General features: G+C 35.2%; 1 protein-coding gene across 1 annotated transcript in view; it reads left to right on the plus strand.

Moving 5' to 3' along the window:
• The window catches only part of LOC132565702 (lactadherin-like), a 63490-nt gene that overhangs the window by 23301 nt on the left and 12843 nt on the right, over positions 1-27346 (plus strand). The window contains exons 2-3 of the mRNA XM_060230400.1: positions 16756-16822; positions 23699-23904. Coding sequence (XP_060086383.1) covers positions 16756-16822; positions 23699-23904 — 273 coding nt within the window. The remainder of the gene's footprint in view (positions 1-16755; positions 16823-23698; positions 23905-27346) is intronic.

Raw genomic sequence — 27346 nt, forward strand, 5'->3', positions numbered from 1 at the left:
GACAAGGTGACATGTACCGATAACGTCAGCATACTTTGTCATAAAAATGTAATGTTCTGTTGATCATTTATCTGTATAAAATAAAAAAAAAATAGTCTTGCCGGGTTTCGAGTTGTTGCTGGAAAGGAATTTGTTATGGTTGGGATTAATATGATTTGTGGTATTCAAGGACACTACTTACTAGTCAATCGATATAATCGGAGGGTTGCTTTGACACGTGGTTGTACACCGTAAACACCCTGTTTTAAACAAACATTACAGTACACCCTTCTTATGCAATGTTTACAGTTGAATGCCCTCAAAATTGTCCTGAGAAATCTTTGACAAAAAGAGATCTCCACGAAACTTTTCAACCCTTGGACCCGAACACTTGGCGTGCTGTGAACGACAACGACACAAAGGGTTGTCGGCAACATGGTCCAAACCCTGATCAAAGGCAAACACAAAGCTGTCGAGGAGGTTTCACATTCATTAATATATTCACAAGTTTTCGAACATCTTTTTTTACGAAATAGGCAACTGTTGCCAAAGAGTGGATTTGTTTGGGAGAGAGGGATGATTATCACGACATGAAAGCCATTCAGGGTCTCGACTATGTTTGTCTCTCTATTGTCGCCCGTACATTCCGAAGTCGGAAGGCCATTCTGCATCGTCATGCTGGGTTCTTCTACCTAGGTATTCCCATCGTAACGTTAATGATTACCGCCCATCACGATGTCGCTCTAGTCTCCTCGATACGATACAAACAGTCGGAGAACACCGTATATTATTCAGGTGCCCCGGCTACTGATCACTTTTCACTGTCACGAGGACTTTTAAAGTGATAATTAAGGGTATGTACGTAGCAACACACCAACAATTACAGGCACTGTAATTAAAACGAAAACGTTTGTAACCTACCCACCAACGTGATACATCAAACAACGATAAACACGGTGATATAAACACTTGTTTACCCATAGCAACACCTGGTCTCTCGGTTAGACAACGCTTTGGCTTCAGATCAAACCTGCTCTTTTCTAAAGTCTAGAAATCAAATAAACCCATGCTCATTTTTCTCCTGGATAATTTCAGAACCTCTTCTTAGAATGGATTAAGTTGTGTCTGGGCCTCGATAGGTATCTTCAACTTACATGACGAACAAATGACGGAATATGGACCAGCATGATAGTCACTGTATTTAAGTGGTAACTACTCAAGATCCTGGTATTAGTACTCTTCTCTTAGGAACAATACTTTCTGATATTTTCAACAAGAACAAATATTACTGATCCTACCTTTGTGTCTTTATTGCCATTTCTGACAGTGACTATTCATGATGATGTTTCGAATTCCATATATCTCTCAACCAGTCAAAAAGCACATTATGTTACCGTACTGTTACAAAGTAAAGAACTACACATGACAAGGGGTAGCCATTGCTGGCAATCAGCTCTTCAGATCTGGCAATATTGCTGCATATATTGTAAAAGCAATGATTGGATCGTATTTTTTATCTGAACTTGGGGTATCTGGTGACAAATATACTATTACTTTACTGAATTATCTAACATAAATGTCTTAACGCTATACGAATATTACCAGGCATAGGCCCTTACCTTTTACTAACAGAGGCTGATAATTCACCCAGAGTGTTAATGTGCTATTAGCTAGATTACTTTAAGTACGTCATCACTGCATTAACTCTATATTGGGCAAAATGCCGCTTGGTTATCGTGTATAAGGCATCGTTTCTACTGGTAAATACCTGCCTGGTGCTGCTATCACAATCTAGCTGCCAGGTAGATAGAAAGCTTTATATACATCCACCCCCACTCTTACGATCAACTAACTTACCTGTATAACCAGCCAGATATTCGCCTTCAGGTGCACACAGGGTGACAAAGGCAGGTAATTGCCGGCAAGGCAATTTCACCGTCTCTAATTATCTGCTTCCGACAATAAATGCAACAGTGATATGTATGGAAGCATTAGGGTATATAGGCAGATCGCCCCTAGGGCCCCACTGCTATGAAAGGGCACGATATTGAAGACCAGCCGTTTTATGGCATAAATGTATTAAAATCAAGTTTATGACTCTAGGTAAACGATCAATTGTAGGCAAAGTGGGATTATGGCCTATTCATGTCAAATACTTGTAAAATGGATTGAAATTTGTGGTTGTGTGATCTCTGAAAATCCAGAATTTAGTCATACTTAATTTGTTTGTATGTGTAAAAACATGGATGTTTTATGTTTATTTTCATGAACCGTTGTTAGTTCCTCAAATAACATCTGTATGACATTATCGTAATGGTATCAGAAACTGTATGTACCGCAATCCCAACAAAACCCACATCTTTCCTTTATAAACCATATACACCAGTATTAGTCGTGACCATATTTTAAAGTTTGTAGAAGACTACACATTGAATACACATGACAAAGCACTGCAGTCTGTTTTGCGTAGTGTTTACACAGACATCAGATAAACAAATTACAAAAAAGTTGATTGATGTCATATATATCATTCATCACGTGACCAGTCAAATTAACCAAAATAATGCTTTTCTTAATGACATGCGCATTAATCATAAACACGCATTAAATTTAACGTTAAACATATTCCGTATATTAATTGAAAGTAATTAAGCGTGATGAAGTGCAGTTAGGTTTTTTTTATCAGATTAGTTTTTATCCAACGCTTGACTATAATGTAACACATTCCGAGGTGTTGTGTATATTACACCCCTATGTAGTTATAGGCATTTGCGTAAGGAGCTCGAAATACAACTTCGATAGAAAATAGCCGCAATATAAATGGCGTCACGGGTAAAACATCTACGCCCTTTTCTGTTGAGTTGATGTAACGAGCTTTTACTTGGAAAAGAACACTCCAGGCTGTCCGCGCACCTGCCTTTGATCCCAAACATGAGAGACGTTCAGATTGCAGAATTCATTGCATCGCGAGTTTGTAGCAGGGTGACGTCGCGCTGGAGCAGGCATTTGCATGCTGTGCAGTCGTTCATCCATTTCTATGTTAGTCTGGGGGGCACGACCCGAGGTTTCAGTCAAGTATCAAATAGGTGTTATATAATTTATAGCATTTATTTGTATAACTCTTAAACATTTTACACGTAGTTTTTTTTTAAAAATAACTACAACATTTTCAGATATTATAAATGTTATGTTGGTGTAAAGGTGAACAGTTAGGATCTGTGTGAAATCAGTCCAGTTTACCGAGATGTCTTGGTTCTCTTCTCTGTGTGTTTGGATTTCATGAGAGTGTTTGTCTTTAACTTGAAAATTTGACCCTGTTTTGTCTGTAACGTGTGAAGGGTGACACCTTGACTTGATCAATGAGGCCACTACAAACTGACCACTGTCCGGATATCTAAGTGACCGTGTCATCAAATAGTCATGATACACACTTATGTGTGTTGGTCAAGATTCCACAAGATTATATTGTTTGTACACCAGTATCTATTTACGAGGCGTGACCTTAGAATCAACAATCTCAACCTCGCCTTTATTTTTCGTCCGAAATCCTTAATCAAACAGAAAACAATGGAGGTCTAACAACACAGGTAAATTATTGGGGGAACTTTTCAAGGGTTGCAGTAACTACCTCCTTTATTATTTTAAAAATCAGTGGAGCCAAAATATTTTTATTTCAGTAACAGTGATATCTCAAATACATTAGAAAAAACTTGTCAAAAGTAAAACTTTTTTATTTTATTTATTTATTTTTTTATTGTGTGTGTGTGTTTTTTAGCCAAAACATCTTAATTCCAGCAACAGTGATATTCCAAATAGCATCGTCACCCATCGAATACATTAGAGCCGCACTGCTTACGTCACAATTATTCTAAATATAGAGAACCACATCGAAATGTCAACACGCACTTTATTTGGCGGGATGCTAATTTGTAAACAAAAAACTGGTCCACTTTTTTCTTGTAGACTTAGAAGTGACAATTAATTTCCGCTTATAGACCACGGCGGATACGTACGGTTTCGATAGTCCCCTCCCCTAAATCCCCATATCATATACACTGTTGTAGGCCCAAGCACTCTTTGTTGACATTTTGTCAATTATTTGCTCTTCAATTTTTGAAGGTATTTTAAAAATGCCGAGTGAGTCGCGCCATTTGGTGTGTATTGTGGACACGAGGCAGTGCTAGGCGTGGCCTAGTTACAAGGTGTGTGTAGTACGTCGCGAACGTGATCAGGACTCACGGACCGTATTGAGGAATCGTTCTGGCATGACCTCTTTTGAACATACATAGTAAGCACTTGATCTCGTATTATCTCGTTGGCCTGGTTAGGATGAATTTGGTTTTATTTTAATTGATATTTTATATCTTTTCTGAAATCTCCGGAAGTTGATATTAATTTCCGACAAATGTGTCTTTGAAATGTAAAAGATCTATCAAAAATCGCAACAGTAGTCAAATTAATATATATTTTTCATATGAACTATGGCCAGTAAAAGAGATGTAAAGCATGTGTAGTTTTGGTAGTGTAAGCTGAACAGGTACTCTACCGAAACTATAAATACGGGGTGAAATGAACAGGCAATGTAAGCAACACAGGAATCAATTAGGTTTGGCTCGATCTTCTTCTGTATTGAACATTCTCACGCTAAATGGGACGACATACTTATTAAAGTAAAGCATTCTTATTGTCGAGTAGGAAAGAGAAATAACCTTTCATGTACTGGGAAATCCTCCTCTGGGTTATTTCTATCGCACACGTCTTTCAAAACATGGATATATCAAAGGCATTCATAATCTTACAAATTTAAATCACTATTCCAATGAATTTATTACAATACACGCCTTTGAACATTAAGAGATTTTTTGGGGTGAGCAAGTTCAGAATCGTTATTAATCTTATTTGTAAATGTAATATTGTTTATTTTAATGAAACGTTTATATAACGTTCCCTTCATTATCCATTTATAAAAACAACATCAGTTCTCGCTTTTGTTTCAAGGGGTCCTAACATCTTAGCCGATTGAGTAACGTTTACGACACATTAAGGTGAAGATGATATGATATACTAACATCACTTCACAAAGCCTCAGTAGCTGGATGTGAGCATCATTATAGCGCGTGTTAGTGTAAAGGTTTACATGTATATAAAGATGCTAAATACACCCAATTGGTTAACTATCACTAGAACACACGCCGACACTATGGCTTATTGTAAAATCTAGGCTCTGTAGCATGCTGAGAACTCATAAAATGTTATATTAAAATAATATAGATGTTTTACCCATTTGTTGACCAAACAGCGCATTAATTGACACAGTGTTTTAACTTGATAACGACTTCTATAAACTTCGCTTTTCGTTAATACAAGAGTAACAACTAGGCCTAAGTTGAGAGAATTTTGTAGAATACCTCAAGTTGTAAATAAACTCTTAAAACATACCAGACCTTAAAACATCGGCACGTGCAACCTTCCTCGTATGACGGTCGCCGTGATCATACTTGTCCTATCACGTGACCAGTGTAATGATTCATTCTACAATGACTTTTAAATTCCTTATTATTTTATCCGCATATTTCATAAGTCTGGTGTCATATCTTTGTCGTCATATTTCTATTTTTAGATTAACCGTAATTCCTGAATTGGGTGGTAATTTAGTTTCTTCCTGTCTTTAAAAGACACCACGCCTGCATCGGTGCTAATAACAACTGATTTATTAAAACCTGGGTGTAATAAGTGGGTTCATGAAAGAGACCATGATTACTATAAACAGAGTAGATGGGTATATGATTAAGAGATCGATGTGTTGCCGATGTTTTGTGGTTTGATGTGTCATGGTTGGTCGACAGACGCCTACAATTACAAACATGAACATGCAAACACCTAGAAACACACATAAATGAATTAAAAAACATAGGCGATGACTTTTAAAGGAAATCGTTAATACAGGTAACTTGTCTGCATCAAAAGTGTGACAAACCACGGGACTTCCAGGATCATATACTGTTATCTAAGTTTGCGAGGTATCATCGTGAACTGATCAGAAATGATGGAGAAGATGGAATACGTAAGTTATTGAATATACCACATATATATGTAGATATATGTATATATCAATGTTCATGAATATAGATATCAATGTTCATGAATATAGATATCGTTGTTAATGAATATAGATATCGTTGTTAATGAATATAGATATCGTTGTCAATGAATATAGATATCGTTGTTAATTAATATAGATATCGTTGTTAATGAATATAGATATCGTTGTTAATGAATATAGATATCAATGAATATAGATATCAATGAATATAGATATCGTTGTTAATGAATATAGATATCGTTGTTAATGAATATAGATATCAATGAATATAGATATCGTTGTAAATGAATATAGATATCTTTGTTAATGAATATAGATATCGTTGTTAATGAATATAGATATCAATGTTAATGAATATAGATATCGTTGTTACTGAATATAGATATCAATGAATATAGATATCGTTGTTACTGAATATAGATATCAATGTTTCTCAGTTCAACTTAGAACGATGTGTAAGACATTCGCGTTGACAAATCTTGACGCATTTGGAAGCTCTAATGTAACATTTATCTATCAACATGTCGTCAAATTGTAGAAACAACTGAACTTTCCCATAAAGTGGAATCTCTATATATGGTGTAAGCTTGTATAAAGGGTGCCCTACGAAGTGCTGACATACTGTGCTTCCGTTATCAACAAGGATCATTCGGTGAAACATCCGTATTAACCCGATACCTTTTCAAGTGCTTGTCCAGATTTAGACAGGACATCATAACTTTGGAGGGATGATGGTACATAGAACAAAACAAACTATATATAGAATGATAAGTGCTATTTATCACTGACACGCCCACACACCTAATTGTTTTTCAGATCGAAACTAAAAAAATCATATTTACATTATAGCTATGTAAACAGAAACAGGCCGGGATGAAGACAGGTATAAATGAGTTAACAAAACCAGACAAAGACAAAACTATTATACACTAAAATACTCCGTAGGTCTCCCTTTATTGTTTATGAAAGCAAAGTTCGTTAAAACCGTTTTTCTAATATCGTCCTTGAGAGTATCGACACTGTGTTCCGGTTAGTCTTTGTATTTCGACACGTGTGTTTTAATTTGTTTCTGATTTATGTCATATAGAGTGAAACCACTTTCAATATATTTTCATCCATAAAGTTCTAGAATAGAACAAGGACCCGGAAACTCTCAAACACAGGGCCAATTACGGGCTTTATGATTACATAAAGTATTGTGTTGGTGAAACATTTATGTAACAAGTGCTGAAGTCGTGGGAGGTACGCTATGTAAACATTTATATCGTTGTTGTAATGCAATAACATAAAACACACGTGACATAATCATTCAATAATCCAATATTGAGATTACGGAATTTTAGAAATTTATTGATATTTGGTGGAAATAAATCTCAAAGTTTGATTTAGATGTTTACTTTGACCAGTATCGATTTTCACTGTCGCCTGAAATGGTTCAATACTTTAAGCATCACTGATACATTCTAGATGGACGGAACAGCTGCATGATGCTTAATCTGGTTCCTCAATTTGCATTGAAAAATGCTATAAACTTGTATGTGTTTTGTATATTATCTTACACACTTCAGTTTATCCATACTACCCCAAGAATATCTTGAAACATTTGTATTTTAATGATCCAAATGATTTCTAGATAAAATGCGAGACTGCTAAAGATATTTCATTCTTAAATCGCTTAGATTTTTTTCTTTTCTATGTGTAAAATGTTCAACCATATCTTCGTTATTCCTGATTTTATTTGATTCTTCATATGATTAAACATAAAAATACAGCGTTTTTTCTGGTTTCGTATTGGCGTTCCCACAGGAATGATACACATTCATCGCTTAGATATGTACATGTTTCTGTTTGAAGTTTTATTACTAGGGATATATTTTTCAATACCAGGACGTAATTTACGAGATTTGTTACAGATTAAGATCAGGATATGGAATAAATATCCACCCTTAACAGAAGTAGACATTTCACTATCTACCTGTCGGGATGACGTTAGACCTAAAACGTAATCGCCCCTCCCTCATTTCTATGATATTACGTTACACAGGAAACGTTATCTGCCTGATTCCTGGGATACCGTTTAGATAGATATTAATTAAAACAAGATTAAATGTAAATAAGATCGGATGTTATCTAAATGTTTCAATATATCCCTACTTTTCCTGAAGATCTTTTATCGTGAAATGAAGTATTTCAACTTTCGTTTTTTTCAATTAATAACGATCGTGGAGAGTATATACATGTGAACATCACTTTTAAATAAGATTAAATAGAAGATAAAGTCGCTGTTAATAAAAACTACATCATACAACTGTTTTGTACTTCGGTTACTGACAAAGGCTTTCTAGAAGGAAGGCCACGTAAGCTGGAATAAGTCTTCAGCGTCACACCAATACGAAAATTAATTTATCTTAATCAAGTTTTGTTACTTTGGATATTGAATACTTTTAAATAATATGAAAAATATTGGTTCGCCATGGATATTATTCAAAAGTAATAGATGATAGTGTATATTAATGTATCTACAATGACAATTACTTCAAACATATATCTGTAAGACTTGAGATAAGGCATTTAGAACCGTTTCCAAGCATCATTGTAGCTTGGAGATGTCTGAACTTTCCGGAAGTAATGAAGGAGAAATTTACACTACAGGAAATCATGATACCGCCAACGCTGATGTGCACTAACGTTAATGGTGTAGTAAACAATATGTTAGTTTTGTTATCACAGCAAAGTGCATGTCGTCTGCACCGTCACTGTGGAGATCTGACGAACCGTTAGAACGATGATTAGTGTGAGGGATGCCTTCCATGTCGGGGGTTTGCTCCAGCTGAATCCGTTAGAAAAAATCTACATACTCATACGTTATTACTAGAAGTCAGAAATTGGCGAGGATTTCCACGGTAATTTAATGAATTGTGATGTGCGTTTAGCGACATTTTCCTCCATGGGTTGCCCTTTTAACCTTGCTTTAGTTGTTGTTTTTACTTTGAGGTGTATTGTTTGGTCCTTAGATACCCTTCCTTTGAAGTACGCGTCAAAAGGTGCTCGCCATGCTAATTGCTGTGGTAGGAGAACACTTGTCTCTTTCATTAGCAAGGGAGGGGGGTTCCTATAAGTCGTTGCCAATTATTGCATCCTTACGTCAACAAACGATGAGAGGTACATACAAAACATGTCAATCTTTTTGTCGAAGGAAATTGCACCCTGAGGATTTTACTATAGCTAACGGCACTCCACTCTCAGCCTCCACAAGCACCGTTACTGGTCTCACGTTATATTGAGTACGACTTAGGTTTCTCAGACTTGACTTACATTATATAGAATATATGTGAACGTTTCCACAGAACGTCACATATGATAGCTTTTGACCTGTTCGAGTCTCCTGAAACTGTTTTAGACGAGTGTTTTTGTGTCTCGAGTTATGTCACGGCATGCAGGTCTGTCTAGGGTTCACTTGATCTAATGCACATTCCATTCATTTAGAAGCTACCGTTACAAAGCATTCTTGTCCCTAATGCTGCTATCCTTTAGCACTGATTGCTCGTCTTGTACAAGCTGCACGTGAGTGGGAGGAGCACGCGATGAGAACAGGTACAATTGTATATCGTTAATGCGACTGTTTTCTATGTGTAGAACATGCAGTGGGGGACAGGTTCTGTTAAATTATGACATGTGAGTATAAGGGGCTACAAAAACACGTGTTGAATTCCACAACAAAAATGCAGATAAAGGCAAATTTTATGGTCCCATTGAGGCCTGTGTGGACTCTTGTGTAGATTAGTTACAGTGGTGTAGGTCTCGGAGCACTCTGTTATAGAACTCTGGCAGCCAAGGGCAACACACGGGCACACATTAGACTATAGAAAACATCTCACTGAATTTTCGATCAAGATCAACGATCTCCCATGTAAATTTAGCATAACGTATCTGGAACAAAAATATAACGATCTTTATTGGAGTTACCCTCTTGTTTTTCTCCAATGATATGATAACCTGTGCAAATATTACTAGCCCTAATTAAGAGATTTGCTTGCTGAGTTCTTGATCATCTTTCCCTGGAAACTTGTGAGAAGCGCCAGTCAGAATAGTATCTACCATTTTACCTATGCATTGATACTAGTATGCTCTCTTTTTTGTTTTGCGTATATTATTTACAATCAGCAATTGGGAATTTATATAATTTACAATATTGACTTTTATTGCGATAATTAGATACTATTGATGAAAAATTAATTTAATTCAGTTGTTTTTTCACTTTCTTCTCATTTGAGAAAGTGACATACTCACTTGGATTGACCAAGGTGTACATAGCGAGTGTCGTCGATTAAGCAGAAGACGCGTACTGTGCCGGAACACCTGGTCATATTCTCCTTTTTCAGGAGTCTCCGCGAAAATTTTTCTTTTGTTAGCAATTTTGCACTAGTATTGAATTTGAGTTTGAATTATGATTATGTTGGCATGTCGGTATTTTCTTGCATTTGACGCATACTATAGTTATGACAATGAAAGCCTGTGAGAGACGCTTTACCCTCAACAACGTCTCCACTTTAACTGCTGACAGGTCCTAGCTTTCTCAAATACTTATGGACATGTATTATATTAAAACAAATACACAAATAAGTTTATAAGAATAAAATATTATAAAACAGATTAATTTATTTTCTACACGACACGTGGAACCCTTCATAATGTATAAACCGTCAAAACATGGACGCATGTCAACACTAACGTTTTATCACCCGACACGATGAATCGATTTATGTTTTCTGGACAGCGTCACTTTCTGATGGCAGTATAAACATTGTACGACGCAGCATTGGTGTTGTCGGTTGGCGTTGTTATTTTCATGGAGGAAATAAAGAAGTTGTAGACAACATAAATTACTTAAGTTGAAGCAAAAAGTCCCAACAAAACAGCTTACTAGTAAACAAAACAGACGTATTTTAAAATAAGACACAAGTCTATACCATTCTGAACGCCTCAAAAGAAGTAAGACAGGCATACAACTACACTATTCCTCGATCTGTCATCAATATTCTGGTATATAAATATGTCTTATTGATGCTAATACCAGAAGTGAATTCTGAGTAAAAGCAAGGTCATTTAAATTATTTTAATCCATAATGAATTATGTGAAAGCTACCATTGTGGTGCAACACCTATCTTCAATGCAATGACGTTAAAATTGATTACGTCTGAAGGCACTAATCACACAATCACTTAGAGAAGGTATGTAGGAAATAGCTAGAAATCTCAGAACGCATTCATTTTGACAAGAGGAAACAGGAATCCTTATCAGGGCTATGACATAACCCGTCGGTACGCTTGAAGAATTAAGAAGATACCTAAACGTACCGGTTTTGATGAATGACGACTGTAGTGGCGGGAGCCCTTTTTAGCTCTCTAAATATGATCAGCGTAAAAAGTATGGCGCCGCGCTACACCTCAGTCATTCAAGGTCGATAATTACACCTTAACTTCCTCAATAAATGCAACGAATGCAGATGACATATAGTGTTTAATTAAAAGAGGATGGGAAATGTCAAACTTGAAGAAAGAAATCATCTTCATTTTGAAACTATAAAAAGACAAGAAAGATCACTGGTGATGATTAAATACAGGAAGTCATTTACTCTTGTCTTAATCTATTGTTTTTCATTTCATTTCAGAATATTTTATTTGGTGTTCATAGCCTATATTAGCCCTCTCCTTAAAAAATATAACAGTAATTACATGCACATTACATATGAATATAGGAATATTTTAGATAGAAGATTATTTGTACTATTGAGTGAACTTCAATGGACAAGAAACATTCTAATGATCAGAATTAATGTAATACTAAGCTAATTTAGAGTTCAGAAAAATCTTTTGGTGTCTTGGTGTTCATAGATTACTACGTAAACGACCAGTATGGAATATTTTTGGTATCCCTACCGTCGCCCATCTTCGTATTCCAGTACACTGGTATATAGGCACTCTTTTGTAACATTATCATACAACGATGTGCTTAGCTAGGTATTATGTATGTATTCGGTTTCGTGGCTGTAACAAAAGATGAAGATCTTGTGATGGTTCTTCAGGTGTGAATTTTAAAATTCATACGCCGTGAAATATCTCTAGAGACCCATTAATATTCACCGGTCTATGAAATCTGAACACCTTACAATGTATTCCCCGGCTGTGACAGTAACCAACCAGTAGCCAACACCACACACATTCTGGTATCATATGGTGTAAAAAGAAGGCACGGTTTTTCCTGAATGATTGTTCCTCGGTTGTACATTGGGTCTAATCACTAGGCATTTTCCGTTTTTTGAATGCGTCATGCCTGTACTTGATTATCAATGCGTCTTGATCTTTGTTGTACCCTCTCTGTCTTGTTGATGGAACAAAGTCGAGTCTAGTTTTTTATTTGATTGAATACTTTCCATGTAAACCACTCCGGCAAAGGTTTCACCATTATTGTCAGCTAATTTTTTGGCTGAAAGGTTAAAATTGACTTTTCTTTAAAAAAAGGTCTGTATAGATGTTCAAAACTCTTTCGCCATCAGCCTTTGTGTTTTGTTGCTTCCTACTGCTGTTTATTGCTGTTCTGACAGATTCCTCGCTACCTGCTGTTTTCTTGTCGGTTCTAAAATTGTAGCAACGTTTTAATCTTTTAATGACTTCTCAGTCTTACCTTCACTTCACTGCATGATTTGCAATATTTTTTTCCTATTGTTTACAGTGTTAGAAGTAAATTAGTCAGCCAATATGCTCTGTGTAACGTGTACGAGTGTGGCAGTATTGTGGAATGTTGAAAGGACTAAACGGATACCTTGTACCATACCAGTACATCAGTATTCATAGCTAATGTTGTTCTTTAAAACTTTTATAATTTTATCGTCTCTCTTCACCATATATGCAAATCAACCTTAGTGTGGTGAATCGTGTCCTAAATCTACACTTAGGAATGCGTTTTATATCTCTTGTTTGGCTTTTCTGTTGAGACACAATGAAGAAAACCTACCTGGCGCGGAAATTTGTCTTAAAAATACCCTCTTCTTTCGTACAATGATTAAATGATGTGAATAGCAAAACAAATCTGCATCTTTAAATCACTGGTTTTCAATCTGGACAGTTAGTTTATTACGAATGGGTGGTTTCTACAAATCCCAACCGTTTTTAACTAATGGTAAGAAAATACGTACATGTAAAGCGAAGTTTTGAATTGATCAAGACATTGTTTAATTAAATAATATATTTATACTGGACGTTCTTCTATAATTAATATAGAAATTACAAACTTTGTTTAAATGTGGTACTAGTGCTCATTCCAAGCTAGATTTTCATTTCTTTCTATCAATTTTAAAATTCTGCAGTTTGGTCTAAATTTCAAAGTCATTAGAATCATTGAAGAATCCTAGAAAGAAGCTGTATGATGTTTTCGTTCATTATTCTATTGTGTTTTATTCTAAATTGTTATCAGAAGGTGCTTTCATTGTGTACCAGTTTCTTAAGAGTATTGTACTTGGAACGTTTAATAAGTATTTACTTGACCCAAAAATTAGATCGGTGCCAAACAATGCGTGGTTTTGAATTGAATTTGGCTCAAAGAAAAGAAAGATAGAATATTTCCATTTGCTGGTAATACTGTGTTGTCTAAGATTACTGGTATCCTAAGGATCAAGAAAGACATTCTTGAATAAATTTACGTTTTGCACCGATGAGGAGCGAAATCATTGATGTTATCAGTATGCGCACCTCTGCCATGTCGACTAGGAGCTGCGCCGTGTCGAGGTAACTCGGTCCACTGAACACGGGAATGTAGTCGTTCCCGCTCTTTGTGTGGTAAACATATTAAATATTGGGTTTGAAAATTACCCAGATCGTCCACACATCAGCTGTGTCCAAAACGCATGGTAATGGGCACTTCTTGTCTTTGTTATATGTTCATATTTATTTTCAGTTTCCTTTACTCTCGAAACATAAGCCCGAGGATGGTCGGAACATCCCACAAGCTGGGCGTGGCTGAGAACGCGTCAACTCCACCCTTGCTAGCTCTAGTGTAGGACACTGTCTCAGTGTGTACCTGAATACATCAGACAGGTGTTCTAGCTTACCTGTGTACGTAACCATTCTTACTGTTGTCTTCTACGCTAAACATGTTTATACATAAAACCACAGGTATTTAGAGAGAAAGACAGCAAAAAACATATTGACCTTAAGCGAATGGTATACATAGAATTATCATTATACACACATTGCGTCTATGGATCTCTGTGTAATTACATGTGAAAGGCTCGTACACAACTTAACACTATCACAAATACAAGAGCTTACTGAGCGCCAAAATAGCAAGATTGTAATTGAAATCGATTGAATCATTATGATATGTTTCGAATTTCTTTAAGTGTGTTTTATTTCTTTAACTGGAGTTGATATAGGTAATAAATAATAGAGAGAGTATGGTGTTGGAGGGGTCGGTTATATTTCTTCATTCCGTACACAGGCTTTTGTCCTATGTCCTTAACGAGTTAAGTGTCATTATCAAGGACGATCATTTAGTCTATACTCCCCATGGGGTAAATATGTTTTAATACGTGTTGATATTTACACAGCATAGTAAAAGCACCATATAGCGATGATTGGAATTTTACTTTTATTTACAAAAACAGTTAAAAAATTCACGTTATCCATTGAAGTTATGTATTTCAAGCAGAGAAATTATTTTCATTTTTTACCATTCACTCTATTTGAACAAAAAAAAAATATCTAAAAGTTACTAAGGCTGCCATATACCTAGGAGGAGCTTCCTGGGGCAGTTTTAGTGAGTTTCTCTTCGGTTTTAATCCTTGTTACTTGTAACAACATTGATTTTTCCTTGGCTGCTTGTGTTTCTGAATGTGTTTTTAAGTTTACATTAATGCCAATCAGGACCTTCGTTATTTTACTATTTACCGATTTTTTAACTTACTGCCGTTACCTTTTCTATTTGGTACTTGGTTAATTAATCACACACCATTCCTCAAGCTTCAGTAAAACTAAAGCGTCTAAGCGAGCGTGATTCCGAGGGCCCTTCCACTGCACCCCTCTGGGAAACACAGACCTGGGAAATGATTACGTTCTATAACATCACATGTAATGAGGGGTACAAGGCGTGAAATGTACCATATGGAACATGGTTTTAATCAACGGCATTAAAAACAAACATCTCCAATGTATACAACGTCTTAAATTGTTCTCATTATATCATGGAAATAGAATCATGATTGGTCCCCGCTGACGGTTTCATCGTCTGAAACAATTACAAGGGGGTAATGTTGGCTCGATAGAACTATAATAAAACAAAGAGAAGCGGGGTGCACGGAAGAATATGAAACAGAAAAATTCCAGATCGCTCCAATTGAATTCCTGTATCAAAACACCAAGAAAAAAACCTTCCCATACTTCAATCCTTTTATTCGATAGAGTCCAGTATGTAAAATCTCTCCACGCGATATTGCGATACATGTCATTTCATAGGATGTCTTAACCAAGATAGACATTATATGCAAATCAAAGGCTTTACACAAAGTTGTGTAATGTAACTAGATTGAATATAGGGTATGAACTATGACATTGTTTCCATTATACATTAATAGGTGGATTAAATTTGCATGAATTGATAATATTTACCAAGTTAACAACAAAAACATTTATATTTTGAAAAACAGATACCTTGCCACTGGAATAGTAGACATGTTATCTTTCCTTTATTAGTTTGCTGGGACATATGACCATATATGAATATATCACCCAATAAGGAAATATACTAATCTGATCTATCTTATATTGGAATGTTGTGTATGCAATCTAATTCCTTAAAGATGACTTAAACATATTATCTATTAAAATCCTTGATATTTAATTACGTGTATCCTTCATCCGAAAAACTAATATAATGTGTGTGGCTTTCGTGTGTTAAAATAATTGTACTATTAGGATGTAATAATAAAGGAGAAATATTTCTAGTCAGGCTACAATATTATAGTCCTACTGTCCCGGTGTATTAGATATTTACCTGTTACCTGTATGCCTTTTAGAGTACCGCGTAGCTCACTCCACCTGTACAGCGAGGCGGTCTCTGTTGATCATCACTAATATTAAAGTAAGACGGCGAGAGGAACAGACGCGTTGTGGATTTACCTCGGCCACCGAACATAACGCTACGTGGAGTCAGTGTTTATATGTGAAACCGATTATATTTAGGAAAAACATCTTATTGAGGATTAATAAGAATTTTTTTTCGTGTCTTTTTTTCGTGTCTTTAATTTATAAAAGAGAAAAAAGTGGCGATATTGTGTGCGAGAGTACGGCCTCGGAGTATAAGGAGAGGCTTGTAACCACATTGTGTTGCTGGTTTCCTGTGTTCACTTTTTCTCACCAGGATTACAAAACAAAAACCAAATATTTCTGTGGATTTCTTACAACTTATGTGTATTTGATTTAAATAGCTGTCGGCAGATGTGAACCGCTGTTGGTCCCGCTTCCGCAGCAGGCCAATTTTCGTCTTTTGTGACACGTTGGATTTTATTCAAACCCGATGTGAAATCAACAACTGCCTAGTGTTTTATAGCACGACGTTAGTTTTTAATTTTTACGTGATTTCGATATTGGATATTACTGGTGGAGTGTTTACTTTGTAGATGGCGGGCCGAGCTTGGAAGACGTGTCTTCTTGTCTACCTGGGGATCGGGCTGGCGTTAGCTAATGGTAAGTAAAATACCATCCCACTCTTAAATACAATGTCATATGTCAATAACAAAAACTAATAATATTTTAGACATAATACCCCTGTACTTTTGATATATTCTGTTCTATAATACTATTTCTTGAAAAACAGATATACGATTTTAAAATGTCAAATTGTTAGTATGTAACACCGCTTAGAAAACATTTTCAAGTCGCCCAAGCTGTTTTTCACCGATGAAATGTAATTTGATGAAGTTGGAATGTGAACGATCATGTCGGGAACCATGCAGGAGCAGGTTATGAGATCTTTCACGCAAATCTCCTTCAGTCAACTAAATACATTACTTGTGGGATTTGGTAGTTGTGCCTTTGTATCTAGAATGTGTCATTGTATACTTTATTTTCTTCACCATTCCTCCTACATTAAAAACACATTTTGTTTGTATAACATACAGTTACATTCCAATTTCAATTGCGTAAATATATGTCTATGTTTACTGCCTATTTATTCAATGAAATATGTAGTATTAAAGTACGAAGGGTTTATATTTAATGGGCGTCGATTTTAAATTGTCTCTTACAAATTATTAATTCAGTATCGATATCACTTCCAAAAGATATTTTAATGAAGTTCTATTAATATTCTCTTTAACAAAACTTTCAATGGACGATAGCGACATATCTAGAATGAAAAATTCAAAAGGAAGTAAACGGAACGTATTTTTCTTCTTTCGAATTCATCCATCAAGTTGATTGTTATAAACTATGAATCAAACTGTTAAACATGTCGTTTCTATTTTCTAGATAACGCTAAATGCGTGGCATATACCTGTACCTAACATGCTGCTAATTAATTCACATTGAGTTAAAGATTTATTTCTTTTGACATAGCCCATTAATTTGTATTTCATTCATCAACACTTTTATCAATCATAGTACAATTTTAGTATGATAATCATTATATAAAACTCTTCTTTCTTAATTATATTTGACATTTTATGCACAGAATAGTTTTGTTATTTGTAAATTTATGAATAAAAACGATCATTGCTTTTTGTCTGGCTGAATTTTAACCATAAGGTGGCATTTATTACTAACGGTTTAGGGGAACAAAATGCTGGCAATATTTTGAGTAAATAGGTAGGTTTTCTTTCAAATATTTTGTACAAGGATTATCTAGGAGGGTGATCATAACTTTAACATTGCTTCCCTGAAAATTGCAAAATTAATTTTTGGTACACATACAAGTGTCGGTGTGGAAACAGCAAAGAAAAGTTTTTTTTTTTTTACCTTATTTCAGTATTTACGAAATATAGACAATACATGATAGATTTCAAAGAAGATTTTTTTCTGAATTTTGGTGTTCAGGAGATTCACATTCCACACGTTCTTTGCTCAGATCAAGATGTAAACAAAATGACTTTTATAATGATACATCATTTTAATGTCGTCAGGGAAGTTACTACTAACTACAATGATCTTTAACCATATCTATATCCGTGTTCTGCATAGATACCGTCTTAAGTGTTCATCATGATGGCTTTACCAGTAATTTTACACAATATTGATGGTAATTTCAAGAATTTGATAAACCGTTTGAATACAATAGCTTGTTCTCTAAACACTAGAAATCCTCCTTGCTTCCTTGATATAAAACCTATGAGAGTGATGAGGAGAAGCGTTTAGTGTATATAATTAGGAAGAAATGATAACGCGGTATCAGAGGCGATAACAACACTTGCAGGCCGCGATGTTTACATGAGAGAACTTGGGGACCTTTTGTTTTAGATAAGGTTGTTATTGAATGGGAAGGGTGGGGTGTATTATCAGTGCTATATTGTGACTGTAGACCCCCGTATCACCAGGTACCTAGCAGATGATAAGCACCATTCTGGGGTCGTTAGCGGGATAGTTTCGTTTCTATCGTCAATGTCATCACAATCATTACACAACTAGTGTCAACACTTCTCTATTATTCGCTTCGGAGGGCAAGTTGAGAGAAAGCAAATTTCATGTATATTTCAGAGCTTGGCATCTTCTCAAGTAGTGATCATATGTTTACGATCCCGACCTACTGCCTGCAATGGTGAAAAAAGGTTCAATTTAAAAGAATGATTCGGCTATTTCTGTCGTCATTCTATCCATAATTAACAAACAATTTTTAAAAAAGGATGGTTCATTTTAAAGGTAACTAAAGATATAAAACTTGTCAATCGAGACGGGGTTTTGATACTTTATAAGGATGCGTCTCAAGTATGATAGTTTGCCATGATACAGTAACGTGATCAAAAGGCGTTTACATTTAAATAGACTACTTCACTCCCATAAATTTTATTCTTGTGCTTTCTTGCAAGAAAAGCAACAGTGCAAAACATTCGCTATGCATTCATTGCAAGTATGTTTCCATGAATATAACTTAAAATTTCCTTTATGTAAATTCATGTGAAATATTCACTTTATACACCTTGCTAGAATCGCGGATGAATTCACTCAAAACATATAGCTTCTTCCGCCAATATATGAATAATCTTATTCAAACTAGGTCGTGGCCAATGGAAGAACGCAGAAACAAGTTTAAATATGTTATCAAATATGTCAATGTTTTCATTTCTAAAACATATTTTGATGAGATATTATTCAAAATGTTAGAGTTGGGAAGTCTTTATGGCTTTGTTGTCGTTTAATACTGCCTTCAACAAGACATTTCGTTTAAAGTGAGAGTTATTTCCACATTTGTTGTGTAAACATTTCTGCATGTACAGCCGACATACGGGGATTTACATGGATTAGACATCGCTTTTACAGACACCTTCATGTGGGTCATTCAAAACGGAGCTAATGATAAAATCTGTTCAACAAGCCGGTTGTCAAATACATTAGAGAGCTCGCAATCAGTTTTTGACGTTATCAATTAAAAGCTATTGCGTAAACAGTGCTCTCCTCTCTCTTTCATTTTCTAAATGTATTTTAGGAATCTTGAAATGTAAAGCTTTCACTTGAAATTCATGTCACAGTAGTAACCCGTTTCCCGGAACCGTAAAGATCGCCCTACTTGTACAAGTTAAAAACACACTCAAACACGTAACAAAAAGTTTCTTGTTAATTGAAAACATGCCCGTCTGTAATGCGATATTACCTGATTAAAGACCTAGGACATTACTAATTCCCAGGAAGAAACGCACTGAATTTAGGAAATATAGTTCTTTTGATTACACAAATATAAACGTTAAAAATCTGTTAGTAAAGCAGTACTTAATTAGAATATATCCGGCGCAAAATTGAATGGATGTAGGCGAAAAAAATCATCTCCGATTTGGTTATCAAAAAATGGAATCCTCTCAGAATAGAAGCTTGCTGGGTATGATTCTAAGAGGAGTGCATTACATAAATAGAGAAATATATCAAGTATTTCGGGAAACACGCTGATGACGGGACCTTGTCTTTATAAACCAATTTCGAACAATCATTGGTTTACTGTGTTTTTTCAAAGTTACATTTTTATTTCATTACGTCCATAAAATAAATTTACGAGTCTAATATGCTGGTAAATTAAGTTCTAACCAACAAGATATAGGCTTTAAATTTTATAACCAATTTACTGAAAAAACCTATGTGAAACAGGTACATACAGCTGTGAGAATAAACATGGACACGAACAGTCCTATAACATGCACTTCACAAAAAATTTACACGGAGAAATTTTGGGTGGAGTAAATTATGTGTAAACCCTACATCTTGTCAGTGTTACACGACAATCTTGACTGTCACAAGTTTTATTTCTTATAATGGTGTGGCGACATTTCCATGCAGAGCATGTGTATGTTGTGGCCCAACTCAGGTAAGCGTGGAGTACGGCTGTTCTCGTTAAAGGGCCACACAGACGATCATACCGTTACCTGTACGTAAAACCGTTCGCCTCCTTATATCATATAGATAATAAATATTGTGTACGAAATCTTCAATATTGCAAAATGTCGTTATTGTCCTTGTATATACAATATACGAGCGAAGTAAATTAAGCTTTTAGAAATCTATGTCTGTTTTAAATGCTTCATTTTGTATTACAACACACAGAACAATATTGCGTGAGGTCATTTACGAAGAATGTACTGCATGCATGGACGAGGAAATACAATTATTGTCTGTCTTATCCAACTGAATTCGATTTCCGAAGTGTAATATTTCGGATGTTTTTAAACTATAATGGAATAATATACAGGTAGGCACACCCAAAGACATTGATAAATACCAACTGAATTTATATATCGCTTCAATATATTAAATAAAATAGCACGGGTAATTTGATAATTAGTGAATTATTTGTTGAGTAGAGTTTCATGGAATACTACCTATGGTGGTTTTGTCCGAGAAACATACTCAGTTGAAAATAACATTACAATAGATGTTCGAGTCAACTCTGCAGTCTATGGGAATGTCATCCGAAATCAATAGAAATTGGTGAAGGCCTTTTACGTAACACAAAATCAAGAAAAGTTTGTGCTATTCACTTGAAATCCCATGATAGATGTTATTAAAATAAAAAAAAAAGGTAATGAATTATTAAAACCCAGATTTATATTCATTAGAATGTAGCTGTTGGAATTCATGTCAAAGTGATGGATTTATCGTTATACATAATTGTATGTTAACAAGTTTGGACTGGGTTCATTATCACAAGGGGGTGACGCAATCACTTGATAATGGTCAGTGATAGAGGTCGATTATACATTTCAATCTAACAGATATACTTATCGGAAGATATTTAATAAATCACATACCAGGTAGCATTCCCAGGGCCAGAGACGGTAGGTGGATCGTACAGATGAATTTCAAACCAAGTGGTCAAAAGTAAATGTTGTAGACTTGTATGATGTATAGACTAGTCCCTGCAAACACTGATTGTAAATAGATAATGCCGGAATGTTTGATTTGTGTAATGTCTAGAGCCTATCGAGGGAGTAGAAAAACTATCTCTTAGTCAACAATACCAGATAGCTTTTTCTTCCAACACCCACTAATTCGCCGACCTTAAGTCCTGGGGGGCGCCACGAATGGTAAATTAAAACATCTTGACATTTACATTGGATTATAGCTATAGCACGATGACCTTTATCAGAGAGCTACATTACACAGCACCCTGCTCTCAGTCTCCGACTATCTTGTTTTAATTGTTAGTTCGCAGATTAAGCTCGTATTTTACGATCTGAAAAACATTCATTTAACGGAGATATTTCAAAACGTTTTCAATAACACGTTATCATATTATTCCTCCCAATCATTGAACATATCTGTGACGTGATGTAGACAACTCCTGCTCAAAGCTTTACTGCCTTGCTCATATTTTCTGTCAGTCGTATTTACAGTTCAATCATTACATACGTGATACATAAAAAAGTATAGGTACGACGGTACAACAGGCCAGGTAATTATTTATAAGTACGTAGAAAACACTGTTACTGGACACCGTCTTAACTCAAAACTACTGGTAACATCAATTAAGTTTAGTTTTTATTTAAGATGATATTGGCAATGTATCATCGAATTTATCTTTTTATTTTGATATCGTGATTTTTATATACTTGGTTCATGGCTTTCACTTGCTCCTTTTCAGTATGCCGTAATAAATCCAGAATGGGTTGTTAGAGGGAATGGTTAACAAATTACTTATATTAACAACGTCTGGTGAATTGAAGTAAAATCATGATGTAAGGAAATGACTTTATTACAACTTGGTACAGTCACTGTTTTACACTCTATACCTACTGGCAAATTTAAAAAGATAACAGAAACATGAAATAGACGACTCATGTTCACTAATTAGGAATAATGGTATATGTAGAGATAAAGTATTTATGTACAGACTATAGATATAGCGTTAAAGTCGTGCTGTAATTCCCCAATCTAGTGGAAACACATGTCTTTTAATTGACTTCTAAGGATATTTGCTAATTCTAAAAATGGAATATGACAGATTGATTTAGTGTGTTTTTTTTATTGTTTTAGTTATTTTCCAACAACACCAACTTCTGTTTTAAGTTTTACTTTAATTTGTTTACTGGGGTACTGGTGATTCTTTATACAAAATATAACGTTTTTTTTTCTTTCTCGAGCAATTAACAGAATGAAACAAATGCAGCTGTTTTCGTTTTTTACGGTGACGGGTTACTAAATTAAGACGGAATACCTCAGCCTCTTAAAATGTAAAATTTTAGTGTATCTTTTTTAAGAGCTAATTTGGTTTTTCTTCTGAATCAGTATTAGACGGCAATTAGGTGTTTAAAATCTGATTAATAAATATGTGATCGAAAATAAATCAGCCTATGAAAAGATTTTTTTTTAAATCCTGGTGGTGCGCTAACTACAGGACCTCCTCATAATGCTTTCAGGGTGATTTTTTCAATCTAAATCAAAGTAGGGTTGTAGGAAAATGTTTCGACTTTTCTTCTGTTAGGTAGATTTTAGTAATATGTCCAAAGAAATACATATTTCATTTGATTAGTATTTCCACTTGATTGTCTGTTATTGATACCTATCACCCCTGTCTGAGTAACATCTAGATAAGTTTCTGACAGGAGTAGACTGCAGGGTAGTCAATATATAGCGCTCACCCGAGGCCAATGTCCGTTCTACCTGCCACTAACACGACTCTTTGTCTCTAATCTTGTGTTAGCTGATATTTTTCAACTGACTTATTCATAATAAGTGGCATTTCAAAGAAAACTATTTACATATGTACGTCAAGTGAGATGTTAATACATAGTTGAAAAAGATACGGACACATGCATCACACAATTTATACATTATAACGTTAAATAAAAGAATAATATCGAATACAAACCTTAATGTATGTAAAGATTGATTTTTTGTTATTAATCACATATTTCTGCTGTTTTACAGTTTGTACCAAAATCGGTCCCCTTGGTATGATAACTGGTGAGATAAAAGACTGGCAGGTAACGGCGTCCTCGACCTACCCAAGATCATGGGACAGAAAATGTGATGTCAAATATGCACGTGTTTACCTACCAAATAAATACGGGTGGTGCGCAAAATACAAATCTTCCTCAGAATGGCTGAAGATTGACCTTGGAGTCGCGGCCCGGGTAAGTACAAAGCGCACAAACCACTTCGATCAAAGAAACGTCGGTGTTATGCTAATGCTTATGGGTGAATACTTGACGGAGTACTTTTCCGTTTACTTCTCTCTCTATATATCTTACGTGATATTCTTCAGTTTAAGAGATACACAAGCGTATACGGTGCTGCTTTACATGCATGTCAGCTATCAAATAAAGTAGTATATTTGTAAACCTCAGCGCTTTTTTTATAAAGCTAAATATGTACATAAAAGGCACACACTAAATTTTGTGTGGTAGCTTAGGTGCTAAGTTAAAAACACGTCAAATATAGTATATGGTATACGTTACTGTAAGTTGTCCATTAGAGATTGTACAAAGCATGATGCTCGTAAACTAAATACATTACATAAATAAAGGCACACGTTTTAAGCGAAATCCCCCTGTGTTCATGAACGTGCTGAAACACCCGCCATCAGTGCTGATAGTGTTATAGTTTCGTTTGTTTGAAGAACATTTAGTGTTGATGAAACGAACGTGGTAACTCTTAAACATCAATCAAGTATCTGGTCATGTGCCAGACCTTAGCAAGCACTTATTACTAATACCACGCGACATTTGTAAATCCTTCTGACATTCTTCAAATCACTATATATAACTACATCCAAAGGTGTTAATATCTGTCAACTTAATCAAAATTGGAAAATACGGTTATACAAAATATTTATAAATTTCAAAAAATAAAAAGAAAGCTTTATCAAGTGAAATTGACCATTTTATCACGTGCTACTTGCCGGGTTATCAGTGTTGTAATGCTTAGCTTGGCATAGCTGTCAGGGTTCGTAATATAAAGGTTTCGTAGTAGAATTTAATGATAACTAAATTTCATTGGCATCGCATAACATTGGTAATAAAACCAACGGTATAAAAAATAAAAGAAAAAACTTTTGTCATGAAAATGTAAATAAGATATGGTTTTACGACGCAGATGTACACCACGCGCCTGACAAAACCTGTGATTATTCAAATTAGGAACAGCAAGGTATACAAACAACGGTATATATCTTGTAGATTTATCTTTAAACTACATTCTAGACAAAAATTCTAGAATACCACATCTCATCTCTCTTTGGAAAATTCAATACCTATCTCTGATTACTTGGAGTATCATTGTGAAAAAAGATAAACAAGAATGAGGACGCAAAGTCATGGAGCAGAATTTGTCCGGCATACCTGCCCTCCGGCAAGTTCCAATGTTCTCAGCGCTCATCCCTTAAATGTCTGCATATTTTATCTAAGGTTTTAACAAAGTAGCAAAATGCTACTCGGTAGAGCCAGGAGCAAGATAGTTAAGGTGTGAAATTGCGTCTAACTTTTAACAATAGGGACTGTTTCTTTTGGCTAAGAGTATTGATGGAGAAAATTCACAATGTATTAGGTGGATGCTTATCGGAAATAAACGCAATTACTTCAATGTTTCGATACAGACCTGTCTAAAGGGTATGATTGTTGAAATAATTATCACGTGACAGGTAGTCTATTTATATGCTTTTATAACATTATTTAATTAAAGCACGTGGTGTTACTGGTCTTACACATTGTGTCTATCTTAAACCATTCACTGGAGTATAAATAAGTCTGCCATATTATTTTTTTTTAAGTTTTAGTCTATTTCCTTCTATTTACAATGATAATCTACTTCCACACCAGTGAAATATTTTTTCGTCATATCATTTACAACAAAGAAAATAATTGCTTAAATATGATTTATTGTACATGCATAATTACGATAATTTTCGCATCATATCACCATGTTTGAACGACTCTTCCCTGTGGCTGTTCCGTGATAGAGACAAAAAGGTGGCAGGGTCTGTATTAACGGCCTATTTATACCACACAGTGCTTATCACACATCTAATATCCTTACTTCATACATAAATATCATTAATTTGAATAATACTTTTCCCTTAAATGAATGCTTGATTGAGTATAGGTATACGTAATGTTTAAACCTTAAGATAAATGGCGAGATTTGCTTTTATCTGCCGAATTTGTGGTCGTCGTAATACCACACGTACTCAAACGGAATGCAGCTGTCAGGTAGTGGAATTATCTCAATGTATGTGTCGTCATGTTTGACAGGAATACTGATTTTTGACAAAACCCATGCTGATGTGGGATTCATTATATTGACTGTGTGGATAATAGTTTAAAGTACTAGTAATAACGAAATATCATCCTTGTATAGACACGAGGTCTAGTTGACATGTTTAGATATGACGAAAATTACAGTTAAAATATTTGACAAGTGAAACAGAAATTAACCCAGACACTTATAACTTCTCAGGTTCCTGAAAAATTGCTCTGTCTCGTGTAAGATTTCTAGATCTTTTCGTGATCATAAACACGTAAGTGTACAAAAGAATGATGACGGACCTATAAACAGGACTGGCGTTATGACTTATAGCGGAGGCCACGATCGTCCTAGATACACGACAAAGTCAAGAAATTAAACATGAAGAGCATTCCTTGTGACCACATGCGTTATCAATGCATATTATGGGTCACAATGCGTACGAATTTCCTAGAGAAAAAATGAATATGAACTGGAGATTGTTTCAAACACGGATTTTCCCGATGACAAAAACTGAACGCGTTTTGGAAATATGATATAACTGGTAGACAAAGTGACTATGAAGTAGACTTAAATGTCACGACATTCCTTCTAGTCCTACACTGATGTCGTGTCCCGCCCAGATCGATTTTAGATTAGAGACGACTCCCCAAGCAGTGGAGCTGGGGATGACTCTACCCTGGAGATCATTTATCCTCGCTCAGACGCACGTATTGACGACTATCCCAGGGTACAGACAATGGATGTGTAACACTTAATTACACCGTATACAACGTAATGAGTACACACAATCAAGCTCTATTAATGAACACGATTCATATATGATAATTCTGCGTAGGGGAGACTCTTCATGTATTTTTTTCTGTCATATCCGATACAAATCCTGAAAATTGATTTTATTGTCTAGTCTTATATTTATATTTCTAAGGATATCTCAAGCAATTTAAATAAGCAGTCGCATGCGATTTTATCGTCCTGGTCTATGTTGTTACCTATCCAGTTGGCAGGAAATCTTAACCAGGTGTAAACGTTGATTAATGTCCGTCTGATGTCGATAAATAACTTTCATGTAATTACTTACCTGAGTTTTAACTTAATTTTTACATCATTATACAATTTTATAAAATCATTACAAGCGAATGTATTCTAGGAGACATTATTGAATTTTTAATTCTTTAAATATATTCAATGTAATGTTTGCTTAATTATACCGGTCTCGCTACATGTGACATTTACTGACACGAAAATATCCTTGATTAACTCAAGCTTCAAGTTATGTCACGGAGGAATGCAGCAAAGGTAAAAACGAATGCCGTAAAATGTTGAATAAATAAG

Source organism: Ylistrum balloti, unplaced genomic scaffold (genome assembly GCF_031769215.1).
Source record: "Ylistrum balloti isolate Yb309-2 unplaced genomic scaffold, AGI_CSIRO_Ybal_v1 Utg369730, whole genome shotgun sequence".
Classification (NCBI taxonomy): domain Eukaryota; kingdom Metazoa; phylum Mollusca; class Bivalvia; order Pectinida; family Pectinidae; genus Ylistrum; species Ylistrum balloti.